At 40.3% G+C, this 15082-nt stretch overlaps 1 protein-coding gene across 2 annotated transcripts in view; it reads left to right on the forward strand.

Annotated features, from left to right (window-relative positions):
• Nucleotides 1–14475, forward strand: part of aff2 (AF4/FMR2 family, member 2) — a 261030-nt gene extending 246555 nt beyond the window's left edge. For both annotated transcript variants that reach the window (XM_053631672.1, XM_053631673.1), the window contains exons 15-21: nt 10–73; nt 1826–1962; nt 2531–2602; nt 5696–5789; nt 6056–6105; nt 7871–8103; nt 13326–14475. In XM_053631672.1, coding sequence (XP_053487647.1) covers nt 10–73; nt 1826–1962; nt 2531–2602; nt 5696–5789; nt 6056–6105; nt 7871–8103; nt 13326–13447 — 772 coding nt within the window. In that variant the 3' untranslated portion in view covers nt 13448–14475. The remainder of the gene's footprint in view (nt 1–9; nt 74–1825; nt 1963–2530; nt 2603–5695; nt 5790–6055; nt 6106–7870; nt 8104–13325) is intronic.
• Nucleotides 14476–15082: the final 607 nt, after the last annotated feature.

Raw genomic sequence — 15082 nt, forward strand, 5'->3', positions numbered from 1 at the left:
CTTCCACAGTGTTCATAATGCGGACTACTACATGCAGGAAGCCAAGAAACTAAAGCACAAAGCTGATGCGCTGGTAAGCTCGGCCTTTCTTCTGCTCTCCGTGTTTCGCAATAAATTCCGTGTTAGAAACTCTCGTCTAAAACAGATGTCTAAACAGAAAAACCTCAGTCAACTCAGTCATGTGTCCTTAACTAATGTCCTCTAGTGATGTCATCAAGGCATGTGTCAAACTCAGAATTAATCCAGATAAGACTATCAGGAGTGGTGAAAGTGCAGAAGGCCAGAACTCCACCTCTTTATCAAGTTTAATTGCTGCTTTTCATTGCAAGCAGACAACCACTGAGAGCGAAAAAGAACATTCCAGAGCTAAGACCTTTACTGAAGAAGCTCAGAAAGAGGTCTCTTAAAGGACTTCAAAGAAGACGATCATGATTTACTAAACAGCCTGTCGCAGCCCTAATAATCCACTTCCAGCAATTATATCTCACAGCGTGTCCTTTATAGAAAGTTACATCCAGTCCATCGTAAATCATCAGGGCGATGTAAAAACCTGGTCATGAATACACAGTAAAGGGAATTGATTGTCCGTGTTGCCGTAGCGTAATTGCCAGAATGTAATGAATCTCTGGGCTGCGGTCTGGCTCATATTAAAGGGTTTATTTGGAAATGGATGGAACCTGTTCAAGGGGTGCCTGCTAAGACAAGTGGTCAGTAAATCTGTTTTACGTTCTCCCATGCATAAAGTACGGATTGGGAATTGTGTTTCCTAGGGCTGCGACGGTTAGCATTATTGATGACTATTTGATTAATGGAAACATCTATGTAAGTAACCATGGCAACAAATCAGTGAAATAAAAGGGTAGAGAAATGTACAGCTGATATAGGCCTGGTGTTAAAACAAATAATACACATTCGTCATCCATGAATTGTTATAGTGGGCAACATGCATTTTTTAAAATAATAATGTTATGTGTAATTGTCTTTGTTTTTTTTGGTTTTTTTTAAAGAATTTACGAATAAAATGCAAAGCGTGTGCATGCTATAGCTCATTTGCATATAGTGATGCCCACAAAACTCCATAAAAGGTCAAGCTCAAGGGAAGTGAGGGGAATGCACAAACTGGCACAAAGTTTCTCAAAGGTATTATAGCATTGTCAACCCACAAGAATGATTATTTAGCAGCTTAACAACACCTGAAAAGGGTTCATCTGGAAAGAGATTACAGTAAAGGTGAATTAAAGTCGGTGTACCGAGGTGATGGACGCCACAAACATCACACAGAAAGACTGCTGTGTTTAATTGTTTAAACAGCGACTGTCTGCCAAACATCCCTCACACCGACACGCTCTTCAGCTCTACAGCTCATGGTTGTAATTGAAATAAATAATCGAGTTAAACCTGATGGCGTAATCCACACACAGTGTAAAATTCCAGTAATCAGAGCCAATTACAGAACTCAAAGCCAATCAGTTGAGGTTTACATCAGTTAGTCTTTTTACACATAAATGTTCTCTTGTAGGATACGAATGGTTTGGTTTTTTTATCCTGAATTTATAGGATTTTCATGAAAAGCACATTTCCTGTGTAAATAAATAAACAGACAATTTACTAATAACTTCATATGTATCCAGCTCAACAAACGAGGCCCAGTGTCCGAAACTATTTTTAATGTCAGCGGCCTCGGGAACACCTTCAAAGTATTAAGTAAAAAAAAAATGTAACTGCCGTCTGTTCCTGATCTTCTTTTTTATCCTCTAACCATTTGATTGCTGTCTCTCATTACACCTCCCCCCCCCCCACCCACCCACCCCTCCTCCCTGTACAGATAGAGAAGTTTGGCAAAGCGGTCAATTACGCAGACGGTGCGCTCTCCTTCATCGAATGCGGCAATGCCATGGAACGAGACCCGTTAGAGGCCAAGTCGCCGTACACCATGTACTCGGAAACTGTGGAGCTCATTAGGTCAGTGCTGCCAAAAGCCAGCTTCTCATCTCTCTCTCGCTCCCTCTCTCTGTCGCTCCTTCTTTTCTCCCACCCTCCGGCACGGCCACCCTACCTGCCGTGATTAAAATAAAAGCGATGATTGCCATTAGGGCCACCGCAAGGCAACTCCACGTTACAAGCCGTGCAATTAGCAGCCCTTGTTTTATTAATGTCACAGAGAATGAACATAGATGGACCTCGAAGCTCATCAGCGCACTCGGCAAATCAGCTGGCGGTGATTGAAATCGGGGCTCAGAGGAAACCATGTGTGGTCGTGCACCACACACACACACACACACACACATAGGAATTGCTAATACTGTACTATAAGCACCCATAAAATGGGCTTGCATTAGATATTAAAGCATTTCATTTATGCTGAAAGGGAAATGATGTTTTGATAATTCTCCATTCTATAATCATTAAGCGTAGTATTGGAAGCAGCAGGGTCTTTTAAGCGACGCTCCACAGAAAGAAACAAACTATAGCGATATTAGATTTCTCATGGCTTTCGCTCATTAAGTTGCTTTGTTTTGTATCATTTAAGGTATGCAATGAGATTAAAGAACTTCACCAGTCACTCAGCCACGCTGCCGGAGAAGAAATTAGCGGTGCTGTGGTGAGTTGAGATTATATGTGTTTTCTCTGTACATTACAAGCATTTTCTGTGCACATGCATTTCACATACATTCTATTGCAGAGTATTACAAGATGCCTAGAAGATTCTTAAAAAATCAATACCATGGCACTATTGAATTCTCGATTCTCATTGGTCTGTAGGAGTTTGTTTCATTTTCTATAACAGCAGCTCTGACAGTAAAGCTAGCTGCAAGGGATATAGTGTATTAACGCAGTGTAGAAGCATTTCTGTAGTAACAGCATAGCCAGGGATTACACTGAATAAAAACGTGTAAATATTGATGTGAGGTTTTCTGTGAGGAGACATGTGTTTAATATGGAAGGAGTCTCCAATGTTAGCACTTTGTAACAGTCAGAGGTAAAGTTGTAACGTTACTGTGGGTTTTCCACCTCAAGAAAGTCTTCATGATGAAGGCAGCTTTGCTGTAACATGATGAGCTGCGTTTTATTTTATTTATTTATTTTTTTTCTGTGGGGAAGGGGGGTCTATACTAACTTCAAGGCTGGTGAGGGAGCGGCTCTTTAATTCCGCTATAATGTGAAGTCACCTCCGAAACTACTGGAACAGCAAGGCCAATTCTTTTGTTTTTTTGCTGTAGACTAAAGACATTTGGGTTTGAGATCAATTATTTCCGGATTATTTCCGGGCATTTCTAAGTAGATTTGTTAAAACGACACAGAACTTAGCACATGTTGTATAAGACCCCCCAATTTTTAGGCAAGCAAAAGTATTTGGACATGTGATTGACAGGTGTTTCTTGTTACCCAGGTGTGTTAAACAATAAATTGCTCTAAACATCTACTCTTGGTTTTAGCCTTCAGTTTCACCTGTAAAGGATGTGTTTGTTGGCAATAAATAAATAAATAAATAAATAAATAAATAAATAAATAGGATAAGCCAACATGAAGATCAGAGAGCTGTCCATAGGAGAAAACCAAGCCATTTTGAAGCTGAGAAAAGAGGGAAAATCAGTCCGAGCCATTGCATAAACATTGGGCGTAGCCAATATGACAGTTTGGAATGTCCTGAAAAAGAAAGAAACCACTGGTTTACTGAGCAATCTTTTGATACAAAAGGTTCTGTGCTTTATGTTGTTTAACACAGCTAGATCTAAATACCAGGAAATAAAAGATGAAATCATAAACGCTCGTCTTTTGATCTCAAACCCAAATGCCTTTGTTGTATAGCCCAAAAAAAATAATTAATTGGCCTTGCTGTTCCAGTAGTTTTGGCAGGGACTGTACGTGTAAGTTTGTAAGTGTTCCATGCCATTAAATGTAACTATAAACAAATAAATAGTACAAAGTGGCATTTTTAATGAATAAAGGAATGAGTAAGAGTAATAAATTAATTTGTAAGAGCAATAAAACACTTCAGAACGCAATGTTATTGGAAACTAATCAACTTCGGAGTAGTAACAGTAACTCCCATTTCACATCAGGTCACAACAGACCACCATGTTTTTAATTATTTTCCTATAACTGCATGCTCCTTTGTGTTTTATTCCGTATTTACTCTACACACTCTCTATAAAGCATGAAAAGACACACGCTTTCTGCTTGAGGTTTTAATACAGTCATCATGAGCATCCAGTAAATGCCACTGTGTTTGAAAAGCCTATTGTCTGGCAGTGTAAAAACCCCGAGCTCAACACAAGTTGCCAGCCATCAGCAGCCTGATGTGCCACTTTGCCGCTGCTCCACTTTGTCTAAATCTCCCCTCAGCCATCACCCGTCTACAATCGGTCCTATCTGGGCGCTTTAAAACACAGCTAAAGCACTTAATCAGCTTAGACCGGATCATTATTCTTGTATTTCATTAAGCCGTTAGCGGATAATGAAAGATTTCCGTGCTGCTGCACTGGGGATGTGTACTCGAAGCCTGATAAAAGACATCCACGTGCCAATCTGCATGTCACGTCACCAAGACTTGTTTATGTTGAATGTCAAGGTTATATCTGTGCTCACGTTGGATTGATACGTGGCTTCTGGCTTTGTGCTTTAGTTCATCAAAGTCATTTAGTATTTAAAAGGAACATCCAAGCGCTCCTTCAGGTAAATTTCAGAGACGTCATCAATGTTTCATTCAAACATTTTCACAGCTTCACATCAAGGGGGAAAAAAATCCTTGCTTATTAATCTTTATAATTAACGTGAGCTTCAATGGCATGGATCGGTTGCGTAGTGAAATTCTGTGCCGAGTGTTTTTCTCGGTCTATTTTCACTTCGGTTAACAGTTTCTTACATTGCCTACAATGCTCTTTGAGTATCCGGTGCCACTGGGAATTAGCACTCACTTCATCTCTACCTAAAGAGAGTGTTGCGGCGGCTCTTTAGTCCTTTAGTATCTCCATTTCTCTCAACTCCTCCTCTGTACGCTCTGCTCAAAGAGATTCAACTTTCATGCTGATACCATCATCAACACCATCATCTCGTAGATCACTGATTACATGAGCCAAGTCTTTGTCGCAGCTCAACTGCACGGTATAGCTACTTTCAGCTAACGTTTGCACCAATGTTTTCACTACTTCTATGTCGGACGATTAATATGACGTTAAAATATTCCTGAAAAATGGTGACCAAGAATAGAGGCTCTTACTCAATCGATAGATTAGCGTCACAATCACTAAACCCATCACAAATATTTCAATATGTGTCACGATGGAGTTTTGCTTTAATGCTGCCTGGAGTTGTCATGTAAGGTAAAATTACATTGTGGCAGCCTGTTTTCAAACCTGACCTAGATCTGAGTGTCCATGAGTACACCGTGTTATAGCTCAAACACAAGGAGTCTGCTCTTATTAGAATTGACAGAGGGCTAGTTCAGTTCCATGGGGCGGTGCATATGTCCCGAGCATCTGGTGTCTCATAAGCATTGGACTGAAAGGTCAGTCACTCCACGCTACTGGCTGTGTCTTAGCCAACACTCTCATCCATGCACACCAGGACGAGGTTTGTTTACCTGTTCTGAAGTCACATCCTATCAAGAACATTTCTCAAGAAACCTGCCAGTGTTTACTCGTGTTTGTTCCGCTGTTTTGTATAACCGTTGCACGTATTTCCTTCTCGACAGCAATCGGTGTTTATCCCTGCTGTACTTGCGGATGTTCAAACTGAAAAAGGATCATGCGATGAAGTATTCACGCTCCTTGATGGAGTACTTCAAGGTGAAACCCTTACACGTGATCTGCATTTAAAAAAAAAAAAAAAAAAATTTAATTTAAAGCAGTTTGTATTTTGGAACTAGCTCTGATGTTTTGATGAATTATTAAAAGTTGTCATTTGTTTGGTTGGTGTACAAATGAATGCCATTAATTATCTGCTCATGTTGTCAGAAAGACCATTATGATTAATCGTGTTTGGGCGCTTGACCATGCTCTGTCAGTTCACTTTAATTATTTATTTATTTGTTTGTTTATTTGTTACTCCACAGAATTCGGCGAAAAGTTCTCAAGCACCTTCACCGTGGGGCTCCAATGGAAAGTATGTCCTTTCTCTATATCTGTATCCGGCATCCTTTCACCTGTAGCCTCATCCTTTCCTTGCTAATGCCTGATGATGAAACGTTTCAACATAATGATTCGGTTTGCACTAACAAATTACCCGTGTCACTATTTTTGCTATATACGACCAAGACGCGTAACTTCCAAACTCCCAACTAGTAAAAACCAAAGAAAACGCACCCTCAGGCCAAAGACGTGTGTTTGCGTAGGCGGATTTCCAAATTGTCCTGTGTTAATGGGTGTGTGATTGTGCCCTGCGATGGATTGGATGAGCACCCCGTCCAGGCTGTCCCACGCCTTGTGCCCTGAGTTCCCTGAGATAATGAGATCCAGTCTCCACGCAACCTTGTGTAGGATAAGCGTTATGGAAAATGGATGGATAGATGTTTTTTTCTTCCGTTTTTGCTCATCAAACATTAAATGGGAACTAAAGTTGTGAACGAGGAACTGAAGAAACAGACCACACGTACCATAGGATTGGTCTGGGGGAATCATTCGAGCCAATCGTTTGGATCGGTCGCTTTACCACGTCATAGCTAATTGAGATAATCTCAATTCAAATGTCGCTTGTCTTGTTGTCACTGATATTGTGGCTGTACTGTATGTACATAGGAAATTAATGGTGCGTCGGCTTGACGCTTGCTAGTATTAATGTAGGGTTACTTTCAGCACAAAAATGAACTCTACGAAGACAGGAGTGGAGCTCTTACATGCCAAAGCCATGGCAACCTAATGTTTGGTGCGGGCTGGGAAGGCACAGGAAGGGAAAGGGGGGGATAAAGAGAGACTTGGCCTCTGGCTGGACACTACACAGGCCTGCTGCTCTGCAGCCATCACACCTGTCAAAACCAATTAGCTCCGGAAGCCAGAGCCCTCCAGTCTTCTCTACTATGTTACCAGTAAAGAGAGCTTTTTAATCTTCCCCTACCTGCTGATCAACACCAGCGCCCTTACACACTCTCTCTCTCTCTCTCTCTCTCTCTCTCTCTCTCTCAAAGACACACACACACACACACACACACACACACCTACTCCCCCACTCTCCCGTCTGCACTTTGTTTACCTTCTTTACTGTCATGAATCTTTTCTCTCCTTCTTGCTGTCTCTGCTGTTTCTGCTGTCTCTCTCCTTCACTGATGGTCTGTTTATTTGAGTAAAAACCTGCACTGCCCCAAGAATGGGCCTTGCTGTTGACAGTGAACATAATTTAGCCCTGCAGGGCGCTAGTGCGGCTCAATTTATCGCTGGATTACAGGCAACGTGGCTTGATTGTTTAGGTTTAAGCACTGAAAGACGGATGTGTGTGTGTGTGTGTGTGTGTGTGTTTTGAAAGAATGGACAATGTAGCTGTGCTTGTGTGCTAGAAAAACTCCAGGCTTTATTGCTAATAACATTTTACAAGAAGCGAAACAGCTAAGCTAGTGAACAGTGGACTGTTTTTTTTGTTGTTGTTGTTCTTTTTTTTGTTTTTGTTTTTTGTTTTTTTTGTTTTTCGTTTTTTTTTTTTTGGGGGGGGGGGGGGGTAAATGTTAAAAAACAAGATTTCCTTCATGCAAATCAATCGTTTTCAGAATAAATAAAGGCACCCTGCCTCATGGAAGGCAGCCCAGCATGCCAATTTGCACTTGCATATTAATTAAAAACAACAGCAGAAGAAATAATTGGGGTAAAAATGTCCATAAAAATGCACGTCTTTGCATTATTCATTAGCTAATATACATTTTTTGCCCCCTCGCATCTGTCAGGACTACTGGAACACCATCTCCCATGTCCCTGAGTCCCTCCCCCATCAGCTCGGTCAACAGCAACACCGGAGCCATGCTTTCTTCCTCCTCGTCCTCTTCCTCATCCTCGGGCAGTGTGGCCATCCCGCAGCGCATCCACCACATGGCCGCCAGCCACGTCAATATCACCAACAACATCCTGCGCAGCTATGAGCACTGGGACACGGCCGACAAGCTGGCCCACGAGAGCCAAGGTACAAACTCTGCCAAAATGTTTCCATGATTCTCGATGCAGAAGGAATATTGACGTTGACATATCGATTAATACCGAGGGCACAATTTAACACAAATGGCAAAAATAAGGTCGTATGTACGGATTGTATTTCCACAGTAACCGGAAACGAGGGCAGAATCGTGAAAAAGAGTGGGGTTTTATTGAGTGCATTATCAAGAGGTGCATTTACACCAAGCATCCTGCTCAAAAGTTTACATCCCCCTAGGTCTTAATGTTTACCTGCTCAGGACAAACAAGGGACTCGTGAACAACTCTCACAAAACATAAACACATCCAGGTAACGACACACGGGATTAAGAATCGAGTGTGTGTAAACTTTCGAACCGGTTCATTTGTGTAAATTCAGTTATTATCGTGTCTTGTGGACTATATATAAACATCTGATATGTGAAATAGTTTATTCAGGGCGGCACTAAATAAACAAGTAAATGCAATTTTTATGATCCCTCTTATATTATTTAAATGATTAACATTTTGCAGATCCTGCAAGGCGTATGTAAACTTACGACCTCAGCTGTGTGCTGCGTTGATTGTGTGATTGACGGAGCCACAACTTAGTTCTAGAGGTTTTACTCCTGGACGGGGATCTCACAAGACCCATCAATAAAGTTGTCAGATATGACACTACAGATACAAAGGTCAAATACTAATAAAGGTCATATTCATTAACATGGGAGTGTATTGAATGTGGCATGGTGCTCGTGCAAGCCTGTACTGTGATCATTCATTTAACTTGAACAAATGCTTCATCTCCGTTTAGGTATCCGTGGTTTAAATGACTGATCTGTTTATATTTTGGGAAAGAGAAACAATTCTATTCATGAGAAAACACCATGGATGGATACAAATAAAAATAAGTGAGGGAGCAGGATTGGTCAGAGTTCAGTCATCTATACTGAACCTCCAGGGTTGGGGGTTTGATTCCCACGCCCTGTGTGGGTGGAGTTTGCACGTTCTCCCCGTGCTTCAGGGGTTTCCTCGGGGTACTCTGGTTTCCTACACCAGTCCAAAGACATGCGTTGTAGGCTGATTTGCATTTCCAAGTTGTTCATCATGTGTGAGTGATGGGATGTGCCCTGTGATGGGATGGCAGCCCATACAAGGTGCTCCCCTCGTTGTACCCCGAGTTCCCTGGGATAGGTTTCAGGCTCCCCTGTGACCCTGTGTAGGATAAACAGTACAGAAAATAGATGGATGGATGGATAATTACGTCGGTTGTATTTTATAAGTACTTGGATACAGTGCTGGTCAAAAATCAGTCATTTAAATGCTTCAAAGTATCAAATTAAAAACTATATTGAGCAATAAACAATTGTACAACCCATAACTATGCTATCAAATCATATATTGCATTTAAAACTGTGTAAATGTTCTACTAGGTTGTTTCAGGCTTCTTTGAGAATGTGCTACAGTTCTTTTCTTTCTTTTTTTTCCTCTGTGGATTAAATCCCAGACAGCCTCAATGTCTTTTATCAGAAATCTATTATTTAACAAAATACAAACAATTCTCTGTAACAGAATTGATTAGGGGGGAGGTGGTGGTAGAGCTTGGAGGTTTGGAAGTAAAATTTTAAAATCGATTTTGGAAATCTGGCTTTTCTGATGGCACACTAATGCAGCAGGCCGAAAACAGCCATGTACTCCATCCATCCAGCCATCCATTTTCTGTACCGCATATCCTTACTACATCCTAGAGAACCTGGAGCCCATTACAGGGAGCATAGGGCACAAGGTGGGGGACACCATGGACAGGTTGCCAATCCATCGCAGGGCACAGCCATGTACTGTATATCAAAATTCATATACAAATTGTGGTGTGACTAAGACTTTTGCAAGAAATGGGGCAAGAATTTTTAGCTTTTGTTTGAAGTCAGGGATGAAAAGTTTTGCATCTGGTTCAGGCAGGAGTATTAACATTAACCCAATGTGAGTTGGGAAATATCTTTCTGCTGACGATATCAGAAAAAAAAAAAGAAAAAAAAAAACAATTGGCAATTGGATTCATGAGTGCTGGAAAATTGGCATCCCTCAAGAATCACAGCACTTGCAACTACACAAAGATAAGTCCTTAAAGCTTTTCAGTTATAAAAAATTAAATGTTTCTTGGCGTTGAAAATTGTCCACGTCGAAATTTAGATAAGTCCCTAAAGCAAACATTGTTGAACTCTTACATCTTGAATATCCTTGCAGAAAGGGTTCTACTTTGAATACATTTCTTCTTTCTGATTCATAGGGAATCATTTTACATTTATTCATTTGGCGGACGCTTTTATCCAAAGTGCCTAGCGAGATGAAGGAGCGTACAATCCATTCTGTTAGTTGCACAGTCGAGGGATAAGGGCCTTGCATTCATCCTCAACAAGCTGCAAAGTACCGAAGTGCTTCCCACATCAGCGTGCCACTCGCTCATTAGGCCTGATTGGTCTTCTTTTACATCTTATCTACATCTGTCAGAGGATGAAAAGAGAACTGGCCCCTTTTCACACATTAGCCTTATCAGTGAGGGAGCATTTGTATGGACCACTGGAGACAGAGAGTGCCTTCATAGCTCTGCAGGTTGGATGGGGCTTCCTCTGTCATTTCCTCTCTCTTGTTCCTCTAGAGAAGGCTAATTAAAAAGCATGGGGATGCTGAATGTCACGGGTGAGGGCTGTCTGACTCTGAAGGCTTAAGTCTGACCCTCTCTTGCGCTATCTCTCTCTCTCTCTCTCTCTCTCTCTCTCTCTGTCTCTGTCTCTCTCTCTATCCCCTCTTCACTGTCTTATTTCATAATGTAGTAAATTAGGGCCAGTTGAATTTAGCCTTTGGTAAAAATGATGTCAAATCTAGAGCACTGCAAGCTCACATGTACACAGCGAAGAGGATTCAGCCATGTGGATAGCTTACTGTTACAGTTTGTAGTTAATAAAGAAACACAGTAAAATATTTTCAATTACTATTCTGGTAGACGTAAGAGCTACTTCCTGTTTATCACACCTTTGTCCAATTTCATTTTCAACCTGTACAACCTACTGTATGGTTCAATTAGAGTTATGATCCCATAGGAAATTTATCATATTATTTTTTGCAAATTAATGGCATGGACAATGTTAAATGAGGCTTGTTGCTCTGCATTGGAGACTGTTTAGCTCTTGAGGAAAACCAAAGAACTTTAAAAAAAAAAAAAAAAAAAAAAATGAAACAGAAAGTATTTGATCTGTACCAGCCAGGTTATGGATATAAGAACATATATATGTAGTTAAAAATATCTTTAAGCACAATCAGAGCCATGAATTAAGAAGAAAAAAACAACAACATTTGAACACATCTGGAATGGTTAAACATCTAGCAAATACTGAACACATACAGTCATGTGGAAAAAAATAAGTACACCCCATGGAAATCTTTTTTGACATATTTGGACAAGCATACATTTGATCCTCTTTGAAACAGTGCCTATTAATAAAGTTGATATACTCTATCAAATGACACATACAATTAACATTTTGTAGTAATTTTCGCAATTTAAATTAAACAGAGCAGTCACATGGGATAAAGTAAGTACACCCCTACATTTATCACACCTTCAAATCCATATAATTAGAATCAGGTGTTCAGGATTAGATTAGCCAGTGATTAGAACCTGCTTAGATCTGCTCTCAGATCTAGTGTCTGGTGTTCCCTTTGCTAGTGAGGTGTGTGGTGTCATCATGCCAAGATCTAAAGAGGCCTTCAGAAAAAAGGTTGTGGATGCCTCTGAGTCTGGCAAGGGATTTTAAAAAATCTCTAAATTATTTGAAATACATCATTCCACTGTTAGGAAAATAATCTACAAATAGCGCAGATTTCAAACGACTGCCAATTTGTCCAGGACTGGCCATCCCAGCAAATTCAGCTCAAGAGCAGACCGTCTGATGCAAAAAGAATCACCAAGAACAGCAAAATTTCATCACAGGATCTGCTAGTTAGTCTTGCAACTGTTGGTGTCAAAGTGCATGGTTTTATAATCAGAAAGAGATTTGACCTGCACGGGAGGTGTGCCAGGAAAAAGCCTTTGCAAGACTACAGTTTGCCAATGTGCATATAGGCAAATATAGGCAAAGACCAGGCCTTTTGGAATAATGTGCTCTGGACAGACGAATCAAAGATAGAGCTGTTTGGTCACAGTAACAGCAGACATGTTTGGTGCAGACCAAAGACAGGTTTGAATCCCATTGAAATGTTGTGGGGGAATTTGAAAAGGGCAGTACATGCAAGAAAACCCTCAAACATCCTGCAACTGAAAGAATATTACATGGAAGCGTGGTCAAAAATTCCAGCAAGCCTGGTGACAATTATGCAAAACGCCTAGAAGAAGTTATTTCTGCTAAGTGGGCAATGCTAGCTTCTGAGGTCAAGGTTGTACTTACTTTTGCCACATCTATTGGTATTTCTGTTGAATAAATGATTTAAAAAGCAAATTTTTTGTTCAAGTATATCAACTTTATTAATAGGCACTGTTTCAAAGATGCTCAAGTATATGCTTGTCCAAATATGTCCAAAAAAAAAAAAAGCCAACAATTTCCATGGGGTGTACTTAATTTTTCACATGACTGTATTTTTTGCATAAGCTCACCCTTAAAATGTTCTGAAGTTGAAAGGCATGTGCTTATAAAGTTCTGCAGTGTGAAGTGTATTCTAATCATGTTTCTAACCTTACAGATTTATTAATTGCGGGGTACCAATATTTTTGAAACCAGCATTTTGCAGATGAATACTCAATATTTTTTTTAGTTTGAATTATTGTTTATGTTTAAATACGGCCATACGGTTTATGTCGGAGGGTGCCAATACTTTTGAAACCAGTGGTGTACAGAAAAATCCACTAATTTAGAACTTCATTATGGTTTAAAAAAATATTGATTTAGATAAAACAGCTGTTTTACAGCAATATACAGCTGTTTGAACTAGCAAAAAAGAAAAATCACCCGTGGAATGTTTTATTCATATTACATATGTTTGCTCATTTTATGAAGGGTGCCAATAATTTTGAAACCCATTTTTTTGCAGTGATATATTCTGTTTAATCTTCTGTTTAAACAAAACTGTATAGGTGCTTAAACTCAAAACATGCTTTATCCATTTTATTTGCGTTGTACGTTTATATTTGCTAATTTACAAAGGGTGCCAATGATTCTGAATTATTTATTTTTTCCCCCTCAGAGTTCTTTCAGGAGTTGGACTCGGTGATGGAGCCACTGACGCAGCACAGCAGCATGACTGACCTGGTACGCTACATCCGCCAAGGACTGCACTGGCTCCGCATCGAGGCCCATTTGTTATAGTGCTGGAGCTTTTCACTGTGCTCTCTCTCTCTCTCTCTTTCTCTCTCTCCTGCTCTCCTTCTCTCTTTCTCTCACTCTTCCTGCCACTCCTTCCATCACTTCCTCCTTCCACCAGCACTGCCGTCTCAGAGTCGCTCCTACGCAAACGGAGCTGAGGAACAAGTGGAACGTGAGGTGCTGTATGATTATTCATGGAGATCTAGAGCACTTTGGGAAGGACTGCAAAAACTGTCATTGTGTTCTGAACAGAAAAAAAAAAAGAAAATACGCTTCTGCTTGCAGCTGTTACAGAGGACACAGGATGTCATGTGACTCGACCAGGCAGATTGTTGAGACGGGACAGTATCTTAGTTTTTGAATCTGCTCTCTCGTTTTGTACAGTGTACATTATTTCCTATAAAGTGAAAGGAAGGGGCAAACAGGTGCCCGGTGTGCAATCCTTCTCTATGTCAGTATTGTTTCTTTGTATTACATGTCGATGGCTTTATAAAAACGATTGTGAAGGACTGAGGTGGGGTCAAAGGAGTAGCAAAAAAAAAAAAAAAAAAAGGGAGTCAAAAGAGATCCATCTTTTAGAGGAAAACTCCACCCTGTTAATATTTATAATTAACATGTGATCTTCAATGATGTCAAATATTTATTTTGCAATGTCTCTTCTTGACATTGAAACTAAAATGGTCTTGGAAGGTTTATTACATTACCCAAAATGCCGTTCGACTACCTGCAGATATTGGTGCCAGTGAAAATGGAGCTCCATATAAAGAGTGTGCTGCGGCGGCACTTTAGTCCTTTAGTCTGTTTTCTCCACTCCTTCTACATTGGATTTCTCATTAATACGACATGAAAGATGGCTGAAAAATGACGATTAAGAAAACAAGTTCTTGCTCTTTTGTATTTCGGAGAAATATGAAGGGTTTTTTTTTTACCCCCTCCTATAGTTAAACGCCATTGTAGCCACACTAGCGGTGTCCTCATGTGACATCCACTTAGCACAACTGCTAACACGCCAGCTCACAGTTCTCACAGGAATAACCAAAATACAAACGCCAACCAACAAATTAGCACTAGCTAAACACATCAGAAATATGTTGAAATAAGTCAATGAAATGTGCTTCAGGGTGGATTTTTCCTTTGAAGTGCACCTATTATGGGTTTGAAACGTGCCTAATTTTGTTTAAACTTTAACATGCTCATAATTTAAACTGCAGCATTACCTTTTTTTCCACCCCAGTGTCACAAACGACTCGTTCAATGATCCGTTCTAAATGAATCATTCTAAACTCCTCCTTTCAGAGAGCATACTCTGCTCTGATTGGTCAGATGTCCCAGTCTGTTGTGATTGATCTAGCGCTGTCAGCGCGCAGCCGATGAAGATCAGAGGCGGGGCTTTTTGTTACAAACCTACGTAGGTTCGTACAGGAAGTAAAGTCTGGAATCATTAACGACTCGTTTCAGCTGTTCAGAATCGCTTCCTTCTTTTGGGAGTCGATAACTCCGTTTGTCATCCGCTTTGATCTTTGAAACTCTGCAGACTGTTTTTTTACATTCACAAACAGTTCTATAACACACTACATGTACGGTAATATTTGAAAAACCATAATAGGTGCATTTTAAATTCCCCTTATTAAATGTAAC

This window comes from Ictalurus furcatus, chromosome 8 (genome assembly GCF_023375685.1).
Source record: "Ictalurus furcatus strain D&B chromosome 8, Billie_1.0, whole genome shotgun sequence".
NCBI lineage: Eukaryota > Metazoa > Chordata > Actinopteri > Siluriformes > Ictaluridae > Ictalurus > Ictalurus furcatus.